Raw genomic sequence first — 24831 nt, forward strand, 5'->3', positions numbered from 1 at the left:
ATTATATCTGATGTGATTACATTGTGATATAAAATGACAGGCCTTGCTGCAGGCAGTTGGAATTAAGCAGTGTGATAGAAAAAGGAAAGAAAGGAAGACAGCCTACAGAAGCAGGGGAAGAAGATAGTGCCAGAGTGCATTAAAAAAAGAGACACAAATATTGAAGATATTTTAAAAAATAATTTGTCTGGCTGTATAAAATGCACAAATTCAGGGCTGAGTATACAAAGACCATTCAGCACAATCCTGATTTTCATGCCATAGCTCGATAACATAGTTATCCTTGTGATAACTTTGGCCATAAAGTACAACCCTTTAGTATGGTATGCGCTGTTAAATCTGTGAGAAGTAAGCTATTGCTTTACTGCTGGAGATGGTGGAAGATGTGGGATCAATAATGACTGATGAAGAACTTTTGGGAAAAGTTCTTAGCACCTCAGGAAAGGGCAGAGAAGAAGGATGCTCTGTGCCCTTTCCTCTTCTGGGCCAGGGTGCGGGGAGGGAGGGAATAAACAAACATTCCATCATCTCACATTTGTTCTTATGTTCTTTAAAGTAGTGCAAGAACAATTAGTTCAACAGGTACTGTGCACTCACACAATGCTTTGTGTGAGTGAGTACTTCATTGTGTACTCAGAGCCCAATCCTATCCAGCTTTCCAGCACTGATGCAGCCGCAATGCAACCCTGAAGAAAGGGAACCAACCCTGAAGAAAGGGAACAAATTTTCCCTTACCTTGAGAGTCCCTCCCACTGCAGGATGCAGCCAGCACTCTATTGGCCTGTGCATCTATTGCATCAGTGGTGGAAAATTGGGCTCCCAGGCACTTCAGAACCTGAGGCACTTCAGTAGCCTCAGAATGACACATGGCCTCAGAAACATGTACCCTTCATCCTTTAGTTTGGGTAGCAATGCTAAAGTGGTGGGGGGCAGGGAGAATGACAAGCACAATAGTGATGCTTAAGCCTTGCCCATTGATTGTTCCCCCAAACCCCTCAACTCCCAAGCTGTGTTTTCTCCCCCCATCCCAAAAGGACTCTGAGATCACAAATAAACCCAGATAGCTGTAGGAATGGGAGGAACCCCCCCTCCCCGTGTGTGTCATAAAAGAAATGTGCCTGGCTTCCTGTTAAAATTTTCAGATATTTCATTTAAGAAACTCTTAACATTTGCTTGGAATTTCACCTGATGCCAAGTTTCAGGGCCAACCCATATTGAAAAATGCCAGGAGAGGAGGGATTGCAGGAAAGAATTAGCATGGAAGGCTTAAGCACTCTCTTTCCCCTTGTAATGGTGCACCTGCTTGCCCTTGCATTACTAATGTCCAGTTGCTGAGGGAAGTCCAATTGCATTCTTAATGCTTTTGCAAACCTGTCTTGAACTAGGTCTTCCATTTACAAACCTAACCCAAAGTCAGCAACTGAAGGCAAGTCTTCAAATCCTGTGCAAGCTATTTGAGCGTTTGGGGTGAGGAGGGGTGTTTTTTCTTCTCTCATGCTCTCCACATGCATCTGTTTGGTGATCAGTTTGTTAACTCAAGTGCCCTTACCTCATTCTGTGTAGGGATGTTAGTTTTAGAATCTTGTCAGTGTTAGAATGAGATTAGCTCAGAGCCTGTTAAGTCTAGCCAAAAAAATCTGACATTAGGCCTGCAAGGGGGGGGGGGGGTAGAATGCTTTTTGGGGGGGATGGGACACACAGGAAAGGAAACAGAGAGGGTCACCAACAAATCAGATGGCTGTGGGCCATCTGATGATCACAGGGAAGTGGGCCTTGTCCAGTTAGGTCAGGTGCTGCAGAGCTCATAGCTTTTCTTTGTCTTTCATAAGACCTTTCATAAGAATTTCCATCTGAACTTGTGTGAAGGTTATCGGAACACATTTTACATACAAATTCAGAGCCCAGGATCCACTCTGCTCTGCAGGATCCAAGGCGCTCGTAGAGGGCTTGCCGTAAAGTGAGTAGCCCCATTGCGGGAGGCACCTCCCATGGTAGCCTGGGGTGTGCAAGATCCAGCGGCAGCTGTTCTCGGTGCCTCCAAGCCTGGCCACCCCGGGCAGCTCAGGATTGGGCTGCCCAAAGGCAAACAAGGCACAAAAAATGTCCAGTGCAATCTTAGCCACAGGTCACAGGCAGATGAAGCTTAACCTACAAGTCAAGATTGCTGACTTTGACTGGCATGCAGCTGTTGAGGCTTCCAAGGTGCAGGAGCCTTGTGAATGCAGAGCATATGCTATTGCTGACCCTATTTCTCATCACTGGTCAGGCTTTATGGGTGGCAAAGTTAAAGCACATGGGCACATGGGTGGGGCAAATCAAGAACTGAAGAAACCAGCTGGATTTGTTTGGGAAGAAAGAACAAACTGCTTGAGCACCTAGTCACATTTGAACTATGACCACCCTGTCCATTGTCTCCTCACCAAATGCTTGTGCCCCTACTTGTTACGGTCATGTCTAGTGATGTCATGCTGATTTGCTTTTGGGGGGGATGGGGTTCTCTGTGCACCATGGGTGTCAGGGGAGCAGGATGATAGGAGCATGGATTGATGGAGAGAAGAAGAACTTTCAGGATGGAAAAAAAAGGCCAAAGTTAAGCCATGGAAGGATTTGGGCCTGTAAATAGTATATCACTATTTATATCATTATTATAATTCACTAAAACAGGGTGGGGCGTAGCAGATTCTTGCTTAAGTAGGCAAGAATCAAACCTCTGCTCCTAAGATGCCAGTGCCAAGAATATAATGTTGGATCTTCACATAAAACAGAATGAGGTGGCAGTGAACTGTACTGCTGCAGATGGGGGATCTCTTTCTTGAATGTTCTTCATCAGGGGTGTCCAAACTTTTTGGCAGGAGGACCACATCATCTCTCTGACACAGTGTCAGGGACCAGGAAAAAAAATAATTAATTTATATATTTCAAATGTGACTATATTTGCATAAATTTACATAAATGACTGCATTAAAGATGGCACTTATATGAATAAATGAATTCTACTGGGCTTATTTATCATACAAATATTTCTAGGAAGAGACAAATCTTAGCAAGGCAGGGACACATGAGGAAAAATATTTCTAGGCAGAAACTCATCCCAGCAAGGCAGAAACACATGAGGAAAAGTTTTTCACCAACTCCCTCAGCACTTTACAAAAATTCACAGAACCATGTATTTCAGAACCAACAGAGTTCCACCATTTGTGGATTGCAGGAGACACACACCCCAATACAGCAGAACACAAATGGTAACACAGAATAAGGATCTCACAGGCGACAGAGAGAAGGGGGGGACATTTCTGACTTGCAGGAGACACTCACCCAAACACACCAGGAGTAACATGGTGTGTTTGGATCTCACAAGCTTTTGTTTGTTTGTTTGTTTGTAACATGGATCTCACAAGCTTCTCCCTCCCACTCTGCTCCCTCCCACCCACCAAAGCAAGCAAAGTCAAGCCAGCATGTCACCCCCCCTTCATAAACAGACCCATGCTACTCACTTCTGCTCAGCAGCCCTCCCCACTGCACCAAAGCTAACAAATGTAGAATCAACCCAGGACCTTCAACTTCAGGTTCCACCCGCCCCCTCCCCCATAAAGCACACCCAGGCAGCACATTCAAGCCACTCACAATTTCTCTCCCTCAGCGCCTGCCCGCCCACACACAGCACACCCAAGCAGCATGTGATTTCTCACCCCCTCCCAATGTGCAGCCTCAGCCTTGGCCTCCCCAACACACAGTGTGTTTGCAGGATGTGTTGAGTCAAATCCGTGTATAAATAGGCTACACTGTATACCTAATAAGGAAGAAGGCATTGAGGCTTATTTTTAAACCATGCCACCCCTTGTGCAAGGGATAATCTGTTTCAGAGTTCAGGTTTTCAGGACATTGTCATTACTAGCCTTAACAGCATTTCCCTTTCCTCTGTCAGTGTAGCAGAGTGGCCAAGCAACTGTGTCTCAGCCATAGTTTCCTCTCCCCTCCCCTGCAATTATAACCCTACCTCTCAGGGTTGTTGGGATTACCGAGATAATGCATGAAGCACTAGGAATATTAATTTCTATTATTATTATTATTATTATTATTATTATTATTATTATTATTATTATTATTATTATTATTAATAATAATAATAATAATAATAATAATAATAATAATAATTTATTATTTATAAATTTATTTATACCCCGCCCTTCTCCCCAAAGGGACCCAGGGCAGCTTACAACAGGTTAAAAGCAGATTAAAACATAATATTAAAAAACAGATAAAAACATTAACATATTAACAAATATCATAAAAACAGTAGTCAGATAAAAAAATCAGGTAAAAGGAGCATAGAGCAGCAGATCATAGGAATCAGGCCTGTAAGAAATACTAAAAGATGTAGAAAAGTTGTTAAAAAAGATGTTAAAAGGCCATGAACTCAGAAGGCTTGCTTAAACAAAAGGGTCTTCAGGCCCCGCCGAAAAGTCTCAAGAGAGGGAACCATTCTTAAGGAAGGGAGTTCCATAGCATTGGCGCCACTACTGAGAAGGCCCTATTTCTTGCCGCCGCCCCACGTACCTCCTTAGGCGGCAGCACTTGTAAAAAGGCCTTCTCTGATGACCTAAGAGGACGAGCCGGATTGTACGGAAGTAGGCGGTCCCTAAGATACCCTGGCCCAGAGCAGTAAAGGGCTTTAAAGGTCAAAACCAGCACCTTGAATTGGGCCCAGAAATGAATGGGCAGCCAATGTAGCCCCTGGAGAAGTGGGCTGACAGAGTCAAACTGCCTACTTCCAGTAACCACACGGGCTGCCGCATTCTGCACTAATTGCAGTTTCCGAACCGTCTTCAGGGGCAGCCCCATATAAAGCGTGTTACAATAATCTAACCTCAGTGTCACCGAGGCATGGATCACCGTGGCCAGGTCTGCACGATCCAAGTACGGCTGCAGCTGGCGCACCAGCCGAAGCTGAGCGAAGGCCCCCCCCAGCCACAGCCGCCACCTGGGAATCCAGGAGCAGCTGCGAGTCCAGGTGGACCCCCCAAGCTGTGGACCTGCTCCTTCAGGGGGAGTGCAACCCCATTCAGGGCAAGCCAATAGTCCAGAACCTGCATCGAGGATTTCCGAACCAGGAGAGCCTCTGTCTTATCTGGATTTAATTTCAGCTTGTTTGCCCCCATCCAGATCCTCACTGCTTCCAGACAGCACTCCAGGCCCTCAACCACCACCCTGGAGTCTGGAGGAGAGATAGAGCTGGGTGTCATCAGCATATTGATGACACCCACTCCAAACCCCTGGATGACCTCTCCCAGCGGTTTCATGTAGATGTTAAATAGCATGGGGGACAGAATTGAACCCTGCGGCACCCCATACCTCAAAGGCCAGGGTATCAAGCAGGCATCCCCCAGCATCTGGGACCAACCCTCCAAGTTGGAGCCGAACCACCGCAAAACCATGCCTCCAACTCCCAACTCGGCCAATTGGCCCAGAAGGATACCATGGTATCGAAAGCCGCTGAGAGGTCCAGCAGGACCAACAGTGACGCACTCCCCCTGTCCAGTCCCTGGCATTGGTCATCCACCAAGGAGACCAAGGCAGTTTCCATCCCAAAGCCCGGCCTGAAACCAGATTGAAAAGGATCCAGATAATCCGCTTCATCCAAGACCCTCTGGAGTTGGGACGCCACCACCCGCTCAATTATCTTGCCCAGAAACGGGATGTTAGAGACTGGCCGGTAGTTGTTCAACACAGTGGAATCCAGGGAGGGCTTCTTCAGGAGGGGGCGAACCACCGCCCGTTTCAAAGCTTCCATCAAGGAAGAGTTGACCACCCTCCCTGTCCACTCAGCCAGTCCACCCCAGGCAGCTCTTATCAGCCTCATACTCCAGTACAGGACACTTGTACTGTCCACATCCTCAGACTGTACAAGCTGAAAAGAATCCCACAACACTGGACAAGCAGTTGCCAAGGGGACATCGTCAGACATTGTCAATGTGGCATCCAAATTGTGACGAATTCAATCGATTTTATCTGCAAAATGTGCAAACACGTCACAGCGGCTGACCGTGTATCCCTCCTAGTCTACTGGAGGGGCCTGATGAAGGAGGCCCCGCACCACATGGAACAGCTCTGCCGGACAGCTGTCAGCAGATGCAATGGTAGCAGAGAAAAACAATCTCTTAAATATTAAAGTTAGTATTATGATTCTAGTAACGTAAACAAAGGAATAGCTAGTTGCATCTGGACAGTGCTATCATCATTGTTGGTTAGAAGTCACGTGGTTAGCTTGCAGCTGGAGGAAGAGAGAGAGTGTGTTCCTGATTTACTGCAGTACAGGAGTTTACATCATCCCTTTTTGGGATTAGCATGAGTGGGAAAGTCCTGCTGGAGTTGCTGTTTCTGTAATTCTCTAAGCCAGTGGTTCTCACCCTTTTTAGCCCGGGACCCACTTCTGAGGATGACAATCTGTCTGGGACCCACCAGAAGTGATGACATCAACCTGGAAGTGACATCACTATGATGCCAGAGCTGGAAGTGATGTCATCAAACTTCCTAGTGACATCCTAGGAATGCGTTCTTACCTAGGAACGCAAGCTGTAAATGACAAGAGAAAATATTTCAGCTCGGAAGCGTCTTCCAATTCTCCCCCCCATTACCTTTGCTATCAAGCAAAAAGAATAAAAATAAAGCAACATAAGAAGGGATGTATGAGATCATCTAGTCAAACTAGGGAGCAAACAGATAGATCATGGGTGTCAAACATAAGGCTCAGGGGCCAGATGCGGCCCTCAAAAGCTTTTTATCCAGTCCTCAGGCTCTCAGCTTCTGAGCAGCGCTGAGGTGTTACTGCTGAAAGTGCAGCCCACATGAAAATTGGGCTGCCCCTTATCTTGAAATATGATCAAGATTTGCATGTTTTCTCTTCTGTCATTTGCAGCTAAGTGAGAAAAAGTATTTTTGGTTATGACATGTTTAATGACCTTACTTCATGTCTAATGACATCACTTTCGGCCCTCAGCAGACATGATGAATGCTGTTCGGCCCTCTGTATGAAACTAGTTTGACACCGCTGATCTAGTCCAATTCTGTCTGTAGTTTCTCAGACATATGCTCAGTGCTTACTTTCAGCCCATTTGACATACAACCCTGAAGATCACCAAAGTGCTCTCAACCACATGCTCTGAGCTCACTTTCAGCCAATTTCACATACAACTCCAAAGATCACCAAAATCATGGAATTGGAAGGAACGTAAAAGGTCATTTAGTCCAACCCCGTTTGTCTCACACACATGCTCAGTGCAGAAGAGATGGCCAAGGCACTTGGAGAGACACATCATATATGTTTGACTACTTTTAACAATGTGCATCAGAGAAATGGCTGGGGGCTGGTGGTGGAGCATTCCCCTCACAGCTGTAAGAAGGAAGATAGGGATGCCCCCCTCTCAGCTGCTAAAAGGAACCAAACAGTGGGGTAGCTACATTGGAACAGAGCTCGCGCTCGCGTGGCTGGGAGAGGTGGTGTGGCGGCAATGTGTTTCTAAAGAGCAGCGCTCTCCTTTGTCTTTGCCGAGGAGAGGGAGGTCTCCTTGATTGCCTGGCTGACAAGATGCAAGCATAGGGACACCACCCATGCCCATCCCAAGTGTGCCTCAGCAGCCAGGCTTCACGCTGAGGAAAGGGAGGTGAGGGCAGGGGGGCAAGCCTGTCATGTGGGAGGGGGCAGCGCTGCAGCGCAGTCGGCTTGGGAGAGAAAGGACCTAGTGGTGTGGGGCACCACACGAGGGGCACCCCAGCACACCTAGAGCAGGGGGCCTGCTGAGCTCCCTCCATGCTCCCTCTCACCTGCCTCTTGGCTGGGCTGGACAACACTTGCCACCACCGATTCCCCAGTTGGAAAGGGCACCGGAGCCCTTGGCGTCCAGCCAGGTGACAGTATGGAGGGAGGGTCCGCTGTGGAAGCTGTATAATTCAGACCCCCTGCTGCTGGTAGAGAAACAATCAGAGATGCTCCACCACCACCCCTCAAGGGATTGCGCTGCTTTCCAGTAAAAAGGGAGCCAAATAGGAGCCTTGCACCCCCCAACGATGAGGGAGCATGCAGCTGAAAAGGTCATCTGAAAATCTCCAGGTGAGCTCTCCTCTTGCCTGGGACTGGGGCTGGGCAGCTCACAGAGGATAAGCAGCATGCTGGTGTCTCTACACATGTGCAAGCTGCTCTTTCTCTTTACTCTGCCTGGAAGCTTAAAATGGTGATGTCTAGGCTTTGCCCTCTTCCAAAATGGCACCGCCCAGGTCTTTTCCAAGATGGCAGCTACCAACTTCTCACGACCCACCAGAAATCGGATAGCAACCGGATAGTGGGTCGGGACCCACAGTTTGAGAACGCTCTACGCTGCAACCTTCAGCTAAAGAGTGGAAAGGATTCCAGTGAGGGGCTACCAGCCAAGCCTGAGCTAGCTCATGGCACATATTTAAAAAGGAATATATGACTTTTGAACTCATCTCTGTCTCCAACCAGTCCAACACTGGCTAGTCAGATGCCTCCCAAAAGCCCACAAGCAGAACATGGGAGGCAAGAGCTCTCCCCCACTGTTGCCCTGCCCAAAGCAGGGCACACTGTGAAGGAAGGGAGAGGGTTGCAGCCACCTCCTGCTAAAGAGGACATCTCCTACTTCCTATAGCAGAGCTTGAGGAACAGTCACCTGGAAAAGAAACTCGTTGACTTGATCTGCCAGGCTAGGGCACCCAACTTCAACCAGAGCCGGGATCAGTGCACCGTGAGGATGGCCTCTTCCACGACAGACACCAAGCATCTGGCCATCATTGATGCATCAGTGACAAGTAAGTACCACCTGCCATATTGGGCCTCAGGAGACCCTGCAGGCACTTAGGGCTGCTGCCAAGTGTTCCTAAGGCTGCAGCTAGCCTTCCACTGTAGCTCTTGCTCCTTGCCTGCTGAGTTGCCCCCAGGCCAGGTTCCAGGGATGTGCGCCTCCTGCTCTTCACCTTGTGGGCTCCCTAGTCCCTAGCACAACTCAGCTTTGTGCCCAGAATGGCGAGGGAACAGGAGAGGGTTGGCTTATCAACCACAGGGGAAGAAATATGTACTCTTCCAACTCTATGCCTCAAAAACATTTACCTGAAAATGCTGCCTATTAGAGAGACCAGGTTAGGGGGCTACCATGTAGTGTGTGTGTGTGTGTGTGTGTGTGTGTGTGTGTGTGTGTGTGTGTGTGTGTGTGTCCAGTGGTAAGGGCAAAGCCCTTTGTGTATGTGCTAAGGCATCAATTTTGAGACCACAGTTTGCTGAAAAAGCGGTTCCTGTTGGAACCAGTGCTTACCATTACAGCACAATGCTTACAAGAAGCCCACGCAATTGCTGCAGAGCGATGCTCTGGGTAGTTGTGCCTGTAGCCCCAGCGGACTTTGCCCCCAGATTTCCAAGCAGATGTGACTGTGCAGAGGGTCACACTGCAGCAATCAGGCGGGCTTCTTGTGAGCAGTGCACCAGAAGATAACTACTGCTCACATTGGGGAAGGCTTCAGCATTGTGCTGAATGCAGTCCGTGGGCTGTACTCAGGCTGCCCAGACGCTGCGCTCTCGCTTATTTAATGCCTCATAGTGCCCAAAATTACACAATTAAAACATGAACAAAGTTCATGGTGCAAAGTAGGAGATATCTCTTTCATGAGGCACACTGAAGTAATAATATTTTTTCCTCTTTGTTTCCTTCCATTAGTAAACTCTGTGGCCAAAGAACTGTTTGACTCTCTGATAATGAACAAGGGAGAACTGGAGAAGGTACAGAAAATATATGCTTGCATGAGCCCCATTACTTAGGGAAGTTACTGACTATGTACATGGGAATCCTATTGCATTACAACTCCAATGCTGAAATGTGCTCAGAGATAAATTGGCCCACCCCAATCAGGCCTAAGGCCCTTCAATAACACAGGCCAACACACATTTTGCTTCCTTAAACCCAATTCCTGGGTATATTTGGGGTGTTGATTCCAAAAATGGCATCCATTTTGCCCTATCATGTCTAGTTTTGGAGACACGGCATAGCCTCTTTAGTGAATGGTTCAAGCAGCTTCCACATGAGGAAGCCTACACCATGGCTTCCTCATGAGGAACCTGCTTGAACCAATGAGGCTATATCTCCAAAACTAGACGTGATAGGGCAAAACGGATGTCATTTTTTGAATTGGCACCCCAAATTCATATCAAACCACCATAAAGTTTGGGAAAAACTTTTCTGACCCTCAATTTTGTAGGCCTGTGTAATGGGATCCCTGGGACAGGTGGCAGGTTCATTGTCCTGAAGAAATCTGGAGTGCTATCAAGGGTCAGCCAAGTGGACGTTGGTTCAGGGTCCAACAGCCAAGGGTCCACCAAACCTGAATCTTCAGCAACAGCTCAATTAAGGAGGTGGAGGCACACCTCCCACAGGCTTTGCCCCAGCCATCTGCCACAGACATAAAAGTGGCTTCATGGGGTGGTGAGGAACCTGAAGGCTTGATTATTTTTTGAAGTTGCCCACAATTTTCTAGACACTGCATGGATGAATAAAAAGCAAAAGGTGGGGACAGGTTTACTCATGTAAATTTAACAGCACAATAAAAGGCCAGATATTTTTGCTGTGTTAACATAAGAACATAAGAACAGCCCCACTGGATCAGGCCATAGGCCCATCTAGTCCAGCTTCCTGTATCTCACAGCGGCCCACCAAATGCCCCAGGGAGCACACCAGATAACAAGAGACTTCATCCTGGTGCCCTCCCCTACATCTGGCATTCTGACTTAACCCATTTCTAAAATCAGGAGGATACGCATACACATCATGGCTTGTACCCCATAATGGATTTTTCCTCCAGAAACTTGTCCAATCCCCTTTTAAAGGCATCTAGGCTAGACGCCAGCACCACATCCTGTGGCAAGGAGTTCCACAGACCGACCACACGCTGAGTAAAGAAATATTTTCTTTTGTCTGTCCTAACCCACCCAACACTCAATTTTAGTGGATGTCCCCTGGTTCTGGTATTATGTGAGAGTGTAAAGAGCATCTCCCTATCCACTCTGTCCATTCCCTGCATAATTTTGTATGTCTCAATCATGCCCCCCCTCAAGCGTCTCTTTTCTAGGCTGAATAGGCCCAAACGCCGTAGCCTTTCCTCATAAGGAAGGTGCCCCAGCCCCGTAATCATCTTAGTCGCTCTCTTTTGCACCTTTTCCATTTCCACTATGTCTTTTTTGAGATGCGGCGACCAGAACTGGACACAGTACTCCAGGTGTGGCCTTACCATAGATTTGTACAACGGCATTATAATACTAGCCGTTTTGTTCTCAATACCCTTCCTAATGATCCCAAGCATAGAATTGGCCTTCTTAACTGCCACCGCACATTGGGTCGACACTTTCATCGACCTGTCCACCACCACCCCAAGATCTCTCTCCTGATCTGTCACAGACAGCTCAGAACCCATCAGCCTATATCTAAAGTTTTGATTTTTTTCCCCAATGTGCATGACCTTACACTTACTGACATTGAAGCGCATCTGCCATTTTGCTGCCCATTCTGCCAGTCTGGAGAGATCCTTCTGGAGCTCCTCACAATCACTTCTGGTCTTCACCACTTGGAAAAGTTTGGTGTTGTCTGCAAACTTTGCTACCTCACTGCTCAACCCTGTCTCCAGGTCATTTATGAAGAGGTTGAAAAGCACCGGTCCCAGGACAGATCCTTGGGGCACACCGCTTTTCACCTCTCTCCATTGTGAAAATTGCCCATTGACACCCACTCTCTGCTTCCTGGCCTCCAACCAGTTCTCAATCCACGATAGGACCTGTCCTCTAATTCCCTGATTGTGGAGTTTTTTCAGTAGCCTTTGGTGAGGGACCGTGTCAAACGCCTTCTGAAAGTCCAGATATATAATGTCCACGGGTTCTCCCGCATCCATATGCCTGTTGACCTTTTCAAAGAATTCTATAAGGTTTGTGAGGCAAGACTTATCCTTACAGAAGCCATGCTGACTCTCCCTCAGCAAGGCCTGTTCGTCTATGTGTTTTGAGATCCTATCTTTGATGAGGCATTCCACCATCTTACCCGGTATGGATGTTAGGCTGACCAGCCTATAGTTTCCCGGGTCCCCCCTCTTTCCCTTTTTAAAAATAGGCGTGACATTTGCTATCCTCCAATCTTCTGGCACCGTAGCTGTTTTGAGGGACAAGTTGCATCTTGTCAACTTGTCAAGAGATCTGCAACTTCATTATTCAATTCCTTAATAACCCTTGGGTGGATGCCATCAGGGCCCGGTGACTTATTGATCTTTAATTTATCAATGAGGTCTGAAACATCTTCTCTTTTAACCTCTATCTGACTTAACTCCTCGGTCAGGAGGGGCCGTTCGGGCAGCGGTATCTGCCCGAGGTCTTCTGCCATGAAGACAGATGCAAAGAACTCATTTAATTTCTCTGCCATCTCTAAGTCTCCTTTTATCTCCCCTTTCCCTCCCTCACCATCCAGAGGGCCAACCGCTTCTCTGGCGGGTTTCCTGCTTCTAACATATTTGAAGAAGCTTTTATTATTCCCCTTAATGTTGCTGGCCATGCGTTCCTCATAGTCTCTCTTGGCCTCCAATATCACCTTCTTACATTTCTTTTGCCACAGTTTATGTTCCTTTTTATTCTCCTCATTAGGGCAAGACTTCCATTTACGGAAGGAAGCTTCCTTGCCCTTCACAGCCTCTCTAACTTGGCTGGTTAGCCATGCGGGCACCCTCCTGGATTTAGTGGAACCCTTCTTTCTTTGCGTTATACACCTCTGCTGGGCCTCTATTACTGTTGTTTTAAGCAGCCTCCATGCACTCTGGAGAGATTGGACTCTTTTTACCTTTCCTTTCAACCTCCTTCTAACCAGCCTCCTCATTTGAGGGAAGTCCGCCTGTCGGAAGTCAAGGGTTTTTGTTAGAGATTTGCCTGGTATTCTTCCCCCAACATGCACGTCAAAATGGATCGCAGCATGATCACTGTTCCCCAATGGCTCAGTAACGTTTACATCTCTAACCAGGTCCTGCGTACCACACAATATTAAATCCAGAGTCACCTGTCCTCTGGTGGGCTCCGTGACTAGCTGATCTAAGCCACAGTCATTTAGCACGTCAAGAAATCCGGTTTCCTTATCGTGACCAGAACACAAATTGACCCAGTCAATATGAGGATAATTGAAGTCCCCCATGATTACAACCCTGTTCCTCCTTGTCACCTCCCTGATCTGTTTCCTCATTTCAAGGTCCCCATCAGATTTCTGGTCTGGAGGACGATAGCACGCCCCCAGTATTACATCGCTGCACAAGCCTGGTAATTTAACCCACAGAGATTCTATGGTGGAGTCGGACCCACCTTCAATCTCTACTTTGCTGGATTCTATCCCTTCCTTAACATAAAGGGCCACCCCACCTCCAACACGCCCCTGCCTGTCCCTCCTGTAGAGTTTATAGCCCGGGATTGTGGTATCCCACTGATTCTCCGTATTCAGGTTTCCGTTATGCCCACTATGTCAATATTTTCCCTTGTCACCAGACATTCCAGTTCTCCCACCTTTGCTCGTAGACTTCGGGCATTCGCATAAAAGCATTTATACACAGAATGCCCCAGGATGGGCTGCTTATTTGCTCCTTTGTCCCTGCATCCTCTCATTGTGCCAAACCGTCTATCACATCCCATCACCCTACCTTTCCCAATTTCTTCTCCTACCCTGCCTTTGTCTTGTTGTTCTCTAACCTCCCCATCCTCATCCCATAGGGATCCCATAGGGATGAGGAGTCCCGAACCGGATGCCCCTCGGCTCCTGTCGGCCTTCCCCCAGGGATCAGTTTAAAAGCTGCTCTGCCACCTTTTTAATGTTATGCGCCAGCAGTCTGGTTCCATTCTGGTTCAAATGGAGCCCGTCCCTCTTGTACAGGCCCCGCTTGTCCCAAAACGTTCCCCAGTGCCTAACGAATCTAAACCCCTCCTCCCTACACCACCGTCTCATCCACGCATTGAGACCCCTGATCTCCGCCTGCCTAGCTGGCCCTGCGCGTGGAACAGGTAGCACTTCAGAGAACGCTACCTTTGAGGTCCTGGCTTTCAGCTTCCTGCCTAAAAGCCTAAATTTGGCCTCCAGGACCTCCCAGCTACACTTGCCCACGTCGTTGGTGCCGACATGCACCACAGCCGCTACCTCTCCCCCAGCACTGTCTACTAGCCTGTCTAGACGAGAAGTGATGTCCGCAACCTTCGCGCCAGGCAGGCAAGTCACCATGCGGTCCTCACATCCGTCGCAAACCCCCCTCTCTATGTTTCTAATAATCGAATCCCCCACTACAAGAAGCCCCCGACCCCCCTCCCGCCGAGGAGTATCCCGAGTGCGCTCGGATACGGGCCCATCCCCTGGAGAAGGGATTCCCCCCTAGGGGATTGTTTCCCTCCTCTCCAGGATGACGTCCTCCAGTCCTGAGACTTCCCACCCGGGCAGCCGAGGAGCTGCACGCCTGAGGTTGGGACGAAGCCTGATCATCCCCGGAAGTCTCCCCATGGTCCTCCTCTGGCTGCCTGTGCTTCTCCAGGTCGGCCACCAAGGCTTCAAGGGAGCGGACACGTTCCCTGAGACCCTGGAGCTCCTTGCACCGAGGACACACCCATGACTTATGCCCCAGAGGCATATAATCATACATGTGGCACTCAATGCAGAACACTGGATAGCCCCCACCCTGCTGCTGGCTGTCTGACTGCATAGCTTTGTTGTTGTTGTTGTTGTTGTTGTTGTTTTATTTAGGGGTCCTTTTAAAAACCGTACACTGGATAGCAGCCCTTTTCTCAAGGGAAGAGGAAGGGCAGTGTATGGGGGCCTGGCCTCCTCGCCCTGCTGCTGAACTCGCCCAGATGCTAAACTCTCGTGCCTTACCTGGCACTTAGTTCCTGAGGCACTTGTTTCCCAAAGGCCACACGCGTCTGCAGAGATGGCCGGCCTAGCTTTATACTCCTGGCTGGCTCCTCCTCCCTCCTTCCTTCCTGATTGAAAGGGGGCTGGCCTTCCCAGCTGAGTTTACAAAAGCTCAGGAAGACAACAAGGCTGCCGATGGGCATGACCTACTCTGCAGGCTCCTGAATGGACTGCTTGGATTAGCCTAATGGGGCTCTTAATGGGTTGGGAATTGCCCCTTACTAGGTTCTTTCCCTCCTAGTTCTGTTCTCTTAGGCTGGACTGTTTTTGTAACCTCAAGCTAGTTTTTATTTGGGTTTGTTTAAAATTATTTATTGCTCTCTAGATCCTGTGTCCTGTGTTCCAATTTACTGACCTGTTTAGGTTATGTTCTAACTTAGATTAAGTTTAACCTGGGTTAGGTATAGGTTTAATTTAAACAAGTAGAAAAACCTGCTTTCCACTTTATCCTCCTCCCTTCCTTCGATTAGGTGCTACCTTAGGTGCGGCTAACTTTCAACTTTGTTTTAAATGCCTGACCCTTGGGCTCTTACTCACGAGTAGGACTCTGCTCTTACTCACGAGTAGACCTATGAGCTAACCCTTAGGTAGACCCTTAGGTGCTAACTTTCAATTTTGATTTAAGGTTGCTTTAAAGGTTAAAGGTTAGAAGACAGGGAGTTAGAAAGACAAAGCGTTAGAATGAGTACACTTACCTCCTCCTCCTCTCCTTCTCCAAAACTCAGAGGTCTCCTTGCCTTCTCCTCGCCCAGATGCTAAACTCTCGTGCCTTACCTGGCACTTAGTTCCCGAGGCACTTGGTTCCCAGAGGCCACACGCGTCTGCAGAGCCTCTTAAAATTTAGGGCACGCACCTGAAGTATCCCTGATGGGGCCAGGCCCCCACGTCTCCTGGGGCTGGAGCTCTGGGACCGTACTTGTTCTATGGATGAATACATGCAGTGGGCTGGACTCCCAACTCAGTGTTTGCAACTGCCATGTGGACTGAGATGGATAAAGGCTTATGTCAGATGCATTCCTCAAGTAGGCGCTGACTTTTAGTGATCCTGCTGGCAGCCATTGAGAAAGGCCAGCCCTGATCCAAGAAGAAGGGAAAGACTGCTCCTGCCCATCAGAATTTGGGAAGAATGGATCTTTCTTATTACCCTCTTTCCACAGGGTACAAGGTTTGCAGGAACCAGATACACTGCAATAACCATTTCATAGTAGAAGTGGAAGTGGGCATTCCACTGAACAGTCCTGAAAATGTTACTTGGCAACCAGCCTGCAGGCCTTCAGCTACTGAGTGCAAGGATGCACGGCCTATTAGACCACTAGGAAGGAGACGTGAACCCTTTTCAGAAATTGTGACTGGTCCTTGTGGATGTGGCCAGGGACCTTCCCCGGCAGCTGGGTGACCTTGAATGCCAGAAGCTGACATGACATGGGCATCACTGCACCTCTAGTGCCCTCAGTGTCTGAACAGCTGGCCAGGAGTTCAGCAGCAGCCACTCTCTGGCACTTCCAGCTTCGACAGAGGCACAGCCTCAGCCTTTCCTTTTTCCCCATGAATGAATGGAACCCATACATGGATGAATGCACATGGGAGAGGGCACTTAAACAGTACAGGCACAGGTTCTGTACATGACCTTGAGAGCCTTTCCGCCATGTCTGCTTGCGGAACATCAGGGCTAAGAGTGTGTGAGAGCAACACTGCTTGCATTGCCCTAACACAGGTTGAAGAATACAGAATTATAGTGATCATATTGTGGCTTTAGCATCTCAAATAACTGTGTCCCTTCCTGTGACCAGCAGAAGCAGCAGGGCTTATGCAGAAAACACCAAGCCAGTGTTCACAGAGGTGGAATTTTTATACAGTCTGCAGAATTTCACTTTCCTTAGCAGAGTGTTGAGGGTTCCAGCACAGGGTATGCAGCGCCTGGGGTAGGGAATAATTGCCAAGTTAACCAGCAGAAGTGGCTCGCTGGGACTGTACATGCCCCTTTTGCCCCCAGCCATTCCACCCCATCTACCACTTCCCTTCAACAGCTTGGTGTGAGCAACGTCACTCACAGTGGCAGGACAGAGGATATCAACATGGAGGACCGCTTCAGCATGCCTTTAATCATCACCATCGTCTGCATGGCCGCTTCGCTGCTTCTTGTGGCTGCCATCTATGGCTGCTGCCACCAACGACTTTCTCAGAGGAAGGACCAGGTAACCAGGACTTGTGTTCCAGAAAATGTGTGTTGCAGAAGCTGTAGGCTTCTCCCTATGTGCATAGGAGCACCATAGGCTGGATCTGGGGGTAGATAGCTCTTCAGTCATCTGTGCCAAACTGAAGAGATTGCTATTGAAGACTTAATGTTACTGATACTAAAGTATTCTTGGCCTTCCTCTGGCCTCTAATAAAATAATTCCAAGAAAAGCACTCCCAGGAACTTTTGTCAGCTGTTCTGCCCTATACACATAAGGAGAAGCCTACACATAGTAACACTATGCATAGTAACACATAGTAACACACAGTAACACTATCCAGGCCAGGGGATGCTCCTGGCTCATGGGCACTTCCCAAGCCCCTTCTTTTATTTCTGTCCTGACCTTCTTCCACTGTGGAACATACTTGTTTGCCACTGCAAACAAGTGAGCATCCATCACACCTTGCCCTGCTCAGGTGCAGCAAAGTAGCCACATACTGTGTTCTGGAAGCAGACCCCTGAGGGACTCCCTTTGCTGAAAAAAGGGACCTGCCTTACTTAGTGTGAAACTGATTTCTCTAAATGAGCAGGAAATCCACATCTTCATTATAATTGCATAGGAGCACCATAGGCTGGATCTGGGGGTAGATAGCTCTTCAGTCATCTGTGCCAAACTGAAGAGATTGCTATTGAAGACTTAATGTTACTGATACTAAAGTATTCTTGGCCTTCCTCTTGGCCTCCTTGGCCTTCCTTGGCCTCTGATAAAATAATTCCAAGAAAAGCACTCCCAGGAACTTTTGTCAGCTGTTCTGCCCTATACACATAAGGGTAGGACAAGCACAAACTTGCATGGTCCAGAATATTTTTCCCACCTGCTGAGCACGGCTGTAATACTGTTCCAGGAGCTGGAGTGCCAACTGCAGTGCTTTACAAAAGTGGTCTCTACCCTGTGGAGTTTACAAACTTTGACAGAGGGGAGAGGGAGATGGAGGCAGGAGCTTCTAGAAAGAGAAAGGGGATACAAACTCTGCATGTATGCCTGCTGCTGAGATCTTGCCACCTCAGACAGGGGGCACCCTGCCTGGCCCGCTCCTAGCCCCAAACATCCCCTGCATTGGCCGCCCCCTCACCATTCCAACTGCTCTGGGAACTAGTCACATGTGCACAGTCTCTGGCTTTTTGTGCTGGCATCCCCAGAGCACACAACTGTGGTGCAGTTTTTGTGCTGTTAAGTCTGGAATTATGGTGATGGATTGCGAGATTTGCCACAGTCAGCCCAGTTAAGATTGGGTTGCCCAACCTTTTGAGACAGCAATGAAACATCCAAGTGGGAACTGAATGGAGGAATCACTTCTGGGGTAGACACTGGTGGCTAATTAACAAAGTCACCACAGACAGAGAGAAAAGCAGGCCAAGAAGAGTTTCCTTTGGGAACCCAACAGAGGAGAAAAACACAGAGGCAGAGCTATTGAAGGAGGATTTGGCAGGTACAAAGAGAACCAGGTGGGGACAGAATCACAAAGACCTGTAGCAAAAAGGGAGTCAAGCAAGAGAAAGTAATTAACTGTGTCAGAGGCAGCAGAGAGGTCAGGGAGGATGAGAGTAGCAACCTTCAGATTTGATAGAGATGAAATGGTCACTGTTTTGTGACAATTTTTGCCCAGTCCACATTTGTTCCCTGTTGCAGTGTTGGGCAGAAATGGCTTTTAACTTCATCTCTTTATGATTTTGGATGACATCTATCAGGCAGTGGTGAGACCAATTTGGCTGAGTTACCTTTCCTGCAATTTCTCACTATTGCTGCAAATGGTCACAAGAGGGCAGAAGCACCACACATAGAGAGAAATAGAGAGAAGTTCTATCTCATAGTATAATTTATACATAAGCTAAAACAGTTCACAGTTAGCCAGTGAGGGCAATGAGGGTTAATGTGAGCCAACACACATATCACTGGAGAAGAAGAAGGGGGGGAACACCCTTCTCAGCAGCCAGAATTCTTGCTTGGGGACTTAAGGAGCATTTCAGCCTGACCCTCTGGTTCAGTGGAAAGTAGAGACACCTCCCATTGTTACACCTTAATGCCGGCAGACACCACCAGGGCTTGTAGTTGGGGCTTGCCGTAAACGTGCCTGCATTGGGGGGGGGGGGGCAGACAGCCACAAATAATTGAGAGAAGCATGATATTTCAATATAGAAAACATGACTGGGGGCGGGATTTGCACATCCTTGTACATTTCATCCTTGTATGTCTTGCCTTGTAGCAGCGCCTGACAGAAGAACTTCAAACGATGGAGAATGGTTATCATGACAATCCCACCCTGGAGGTGATGGAGACCTTGTCAGAAATGCAGGAGAAAAAGGTCAATCTGAATGGGGAACTTGGAGACAGCTGGATTGTCCCCATGGACAACCTGACGAGAGAGGATCTGGAGGAGGAGGAGGACACACATTTATAATTGAGAGAGTGAATGTCCTACTGAGCAAAAAACAGAAATCTCCAATTGAAACCACAAGTGCCAACATGCAAGGCGAGAGGGCCATACAAAAGATGCCTGCATGGCCAAAATCAGTTTGGTTTTCACAAGCAATCACATTGGCTTGCAATGTGCAAAATTGTATGCGCGGATATGTGTATGTATATTTTTCAAAACAGTGCCTCCTATTTAAGCATTTATTAGAATGGAAGGAGAGCAGTGATGGGCAATCCATATAAGAAACAGGTAAAAGGCTTTTCCAGGTGGTAAGAGGCCACTGGAGCAAGTCTGCACATATTGGTCTAGTCTTCTGTGAATGTGTTCTGTTCCTATCCCACTGAAAGCTCTTTTGCAGCATCAATTTAATGTGAAGCAAGCTTCTAGGCCTCAGAGTTCTGAGAGTGCAGTGGAAATGCCTCATGCAGTGCCAGAAGATGGAAGATATTTGAGTAGGACGTCAACTCTGTGGGGATGGAGTAATGAGTAATGAACTTCATATTGCCCCCACTCTAAACTGGATTGCAGAAACTAATCTGTTTCTGCAAATGGTTGTGACACATTCAAGTCAGAGTTCAGAATTTGAGTTACACTTGAAATGTTAGTGACACAAGGTGTGACACAAAATGTGAGTAACTTTCATTCACAGTACACGAGTACCCAAATATGGGCTACAGCTGTAGTACAGATCATCCTCTCCTCCACACATCCTCATTACATAAAGCTGCCTTATACTTATTCAGATTACACTGGTCTACCTAACCCAATATTGTGGTTGCTCTTGGATTGTTTTTGTGGAAATTGAATTCTGGGCCTTTGGAATGTAAAACAGATACTTCCTACCAAGTTACAGGTTCTCCCATGGCTATGACTCCAACTCTATTCTCTCCTCCCTTCCCTCCCCCCTTAAAAACTGGAGCTGTGCTTGCTGTGGCTATTTTGTATGCCTTGTGACTACAGCAATGGTATCAATTGTGGCAGGGGTTAAAAGGAAAGAATTTGTGCCTTTGACAAGCATAGCTCAGAACGTAGACCTAATTATTTTGATTGGTGGGTAGAACTATGGCTCCTTCTTAGGGGAACAAAGTTCAAATAAGTGTCTAAAATCTAGTTGGGGGGACTGTCGCTCTAGAATATGTAATTATTCAATGTGGGGAATCTCATTTTCTTAACCAAAGAGATTAATGGTGACATCCTCTCCTGATCTACAGGAAGTTGCATGATCAATCTATTTGTGCCAAATATTTTTCAGGCTTGTGTTTTTCCAAGCAGCTGCTCTGGCCCTGACCACATGGAACCATGAGCAAAAGCATGATTTTGGAACCATGAGCAAAAGCAAAAAGTAGTAGAAGCAAAAAGAGCAAAAAGTAGCAGAAGCAAAATAATGAGGCAGGTCCAACTCCCAAAGTAGATTCTGGACACTGATTCCAGTGTCTGATTCTGATTTGGACAATCTCCCAAAGATTCTGGACACTGAAAACAGTGCAGTAAAAAATGGAATTTAACTGGACTTTTACATTGCATTTGAAAGAAGTGTCAGGAGATGGGCCCAGGGCCTTGAAAGCAAGCCAAAACTCTGCTGCTACCACCTACCCAGCCCCAATGCTACATCTCATTTTGAGTCCCAACACAGCATTGTTTTTTTTAAAAATGTAAATAGTGCCATACCCAGAGCTGTTAACATTTCTTGCACGATGCTTTCTAAGCAATCGCTTGAGGAGCAGTGCACATGCAGGTTCTTTATTCAGCTTTGCAAAGGACATAGAATTTGTCCTCAAGCAACAACAGTGCAGTTTCTGACAGTGGGATGTTTTGGCACAGAGACTGGACAATTTCTTACTTTTGTGGTTGCACAGCAGAAACATCCATCCTGTCTTAAACAATGAACTTCTTTTGCTATTCTGCAAACATCACTTCCAAAGAACTAATTCATTTAACAGCATTGCATTAATAACGATCATGAGAAATACTTGTTTGATTTCATCCAGCGCCTTACAGTGCAGTAGCACAAAGTAGACTGTTTAGAACTTGTAGCCATTGTTTTTCTATCTTGTTTTGTACATAACATAGGAAAGTGTTGATAACATCTCATCATGTCTGCCAAGAAAAATAATTTGAGGGGAAACTGCTGGAAGAGTTCATCTCTCAGCCCTATTCAGAGGAGAAAGATTTCAGATGTGAGGAACACACCAAAGTCCTATTAATAAAGGGCACTGTGATTGCCTTGGATGAAATCTGCCTCTCCATCTTTCCCCAGACATGCACTTTGGAGAAAAGATAAATGGATGGGGTGGGTTAGAGAAAATATTGTGAAAATACAGATGTTAGAACATGCTTCGAGCTAACCCATACCAAACCATTGATTTGAACAGAACACTTATGGCAAAACCATAACTTCTGGTATGGTGATACCCATTTTGGCTCTCAGGGAATAGACACAAATTTAGAATACCTTTATTGGCCCTGCATTTGGCACAGGAATTGGCAAGCCTTCAGATTCCATGAAGCCTGCAGCAATCCAAGTTGTTCCAATAAAAGGATTCCCTTATAAACTGTTCTTTTACACAAAATGTAGGCAGTTCAACATGACACCCCCCCCCATCAATATGTGAGAGAGAGGCTGTTCAAAGCTAGTCATACTGATCTTGAATGCAAGCGAAAAAAACCCAGCAATATAAAAACCAATTTTGTTCTATAAGACCAAAGTCTGTCTTGGGGGATCTGCAGGTTGAAGCCAAATCTGGCTCTCAGGGGCTTCTTTTCTGGCCCCCAACCCAACCTCTGACCCCAGCCACACTATTCTGAGCCTTGGCAACTTTCCCCAGGCCAACATGTAGCCAAAGGATGCATAAATCCTCTCCCCTTCCAGTTGGTCTTGGGGAGGACTCTCTTCCTCAATGCACGCAACCAGATGACTTATTTAGAAGGCTGAAGTAAGCCAACCCCCCAGGATTAAAGCAAATCAAGCCATAATTATTCTTGGTTGCTTTGCTCTGCCTGTTTATTGGAAGTGATGTCACTGCAAAGTGACAGGGAGCTTAACAGTGCAAAGCTGACAGTTCGCTAAAAGCAGCACACTGCAATAGAAACAGGAATGGGTGTAGGGAGCAGTGAAGCCTCTTTCCTGTGTTGTACCAAAAGCTTCAGTTCCCTCCTCCAACACAAAACTTAGAATTTACACCCAATATAAGATTATAATTCTGGTTAAGAACAAACCACCACACACACATGCAATTTGTTTTCAAAATCTTAAGAGAAAATGTTGATGTCATTACCCATTCAACGTGATGCTCCGTACAGGCTAAAGCTCAGAGCACTGCTAACTCAATTCATGCCTGCAGTTTTAATTAATGTTGGTCAAATGTACTCTGTCATACTTTTGTGTGTACTGTACCTTCAGTGTTCCTGTATAATGTATGATCCCAACCACATGGCAAAGTAGGCTACACTGAGACTTACCCCAAGGTCATGCCGCAACCTAGAGGCCTGAGAAGGAACCGGAAGCTGGGTCTCCTGCATGCTGCATCCTCAAACGAGTGTAGTCCTTTCGTAATTGTGATTAAATGCGACTCTCAAGTCTGCATGGCTTCTGCAGTGAACACTATACAGTGTTTCCTTGTGCTGAAACAGGAGCCTGATATACACTGGAATTTTTAATGAGGAACTGGATTGTAAAGATTGTTGCATTTTTATACTGAGTATATTTTGAAGACACTGTTCATTTCTGTCAATAAAGAGTTCTTCTGTGAAGTGTTGATGTTTTTGCTACGGACAGGCACAAAAAACGTCCTAATTGCTTTCTAGTGTTTCATATGAATGTTACAAGTTTTATTTCTAAAATCAGCATTTGGCCACAGTTGCTAGCTTCAAGTAGCAGCTGCTGCACACACCAGTCTCAGAATGAGCAAGTACAAGTGGTTGGATCCATCAATAGGGTCATGTGCATGCAGCCCACATGCAGCCCATCTAGCTACAGGAAAGGGCAACCTAAGTCAAAAGGTTGACTTAGAGCATCTAAGCATCTTCTCTATGAAGGAAGGCCCTTTGCCCCTTAGGCAAAACATTTAGGGCTTTTTTAATTTAGAAAGAAAAAACAGCTAGGGACAGAGTAGAGAGTAGGGTAGAAATGTTTCTTCCTCTCCTGTACTACAACCTGAAAGGTAAAAAGAATCAACCCCAACTTCCAAAACATCCCCCTAACTCTGGGTATGAAGCTTGTTTCATACCAAAGGCCGAATGACATTCATGATGCCTGCTGAGGGCCGGAAGCGATGTTGTTAGGCAGGAAGTGATGTCATTAAACAACTCATAACCAAAAATAAGCACTTTTTCTCACTTAGGAATTCATTAACTACAAATGACAGAAGAGAAAACATGCAAATCTTTATCATATTTCAAGATATAGGAGAGCCCAATTTTCGTGGGGGCTGCCCTTTTAGCAGTAACACCTCAGCACTGCTCAGCAGCTGAGAGCCTGAGGGCCGGATAAAAAGCTTCCGCGGGCCGCATCCTGGGCCTTATGTTTGACACCCCTAACTGGTTATTAAGAAAAGTTTCATTCTCAACATTTCACCCAAGGTATTGCACGTTTCAGGACAAAGGACAATGCACAACACAGGCCAACACACATTTTGCTTCCTTAAACGATACACCAATTCTTGGGTATATTTGGGGTGCTGATTCCAAAAATGGCATCTGTTTTGCCCTATCACATCTAGTTTTGGAGACACGGCACAGCCTCCTTAGTGAATGGTTCAAGCAGCTTCCTCATGAGGAAGCCTACACAATGGTTTCACAATCTAGTTCTTCTCCAAAACTCAATTCTATCCAGAAGAGTTGCTTCAAATAAATTCCCAACACAAAAATTTAGTATAGACTTTTTTTACTAAGAAAAAAATGAACAAAATACATTCTCTCTCCGTATATACATTACATACAGCATAATTCTACATTGGTAATTGCTCTCACATCGCTCCAGATAAACTCTCATGCACTTCATCAATATAGGACCATAAGTTATTTATCTTCTGCCAGGAAAAGAGGGAACAGAAAATGAAATGAATATCCCAGGGCTGAGAAAAGAAAATCTGAAAACAGCAACAGTACCGAGTACAGCATGGAAAAATGTACTTGAGAGATGAGCAAGAGTGTATGTGCACTACAAAATTCCACCCATTCTTGAAAAATGTGATTATGGGATGGATGATTTTGTTCATTC

General features: G+C 46.7%; 1 protein-coding gene across 3 annotated transcripts in view; it reads left to right on the forward strand.

Moving 5' to 3' along the window:
- PODXL (podocalyxin like) overlaps window positions 1-23363 on the forward strand; it is a 33337-nt gene extending 9974 nt beyond the window's left edge. The window contains exons 4-7 of one of the 3 annotated variants that reach the window (XM_066634233.1): window positions 8661-8820; window positions 9720-9781; window positions 16991-17158; window positions 19404-23363. In XM_066634233.1, the coding sequence (XP_066490330.1) occupies window positions 8661-8820; window positions 9720-9781; window positions 16991-17158; window positions 19404-19598 (585 nt within the window). In that variant the 3' untranslated portion in view covers window positions 19599-23363. The remainder of the gene's footprint in view (window positions 1-8660; window positions 8821-9719; window positions 9782-16990; window positions 17159-19403) is intronic. The other 2 variants (XM_066634234.1, XM_066634235.1) reach the window with 2 other exon arrangements.
- The last annotated feature ends 1468 nt before the right edge of the window (window positions 23364-24831 follow it).

The sequence above is a fragment of the Tiliqua scincoides genome, chromosome 7, assembly GCF_035046505.1.
Source record: "Tiliqua scincoides isolate rTilSci1 chromosome 7, rTilSci1.hap2, whole genome shotgun sequence".
Taxonomy (NCBI): Eukaryota; Metazoa; Chordata; class Lepidosauria; order Squamata; family Scincidae; genus Tiliqua; species Tiliqua scincoides.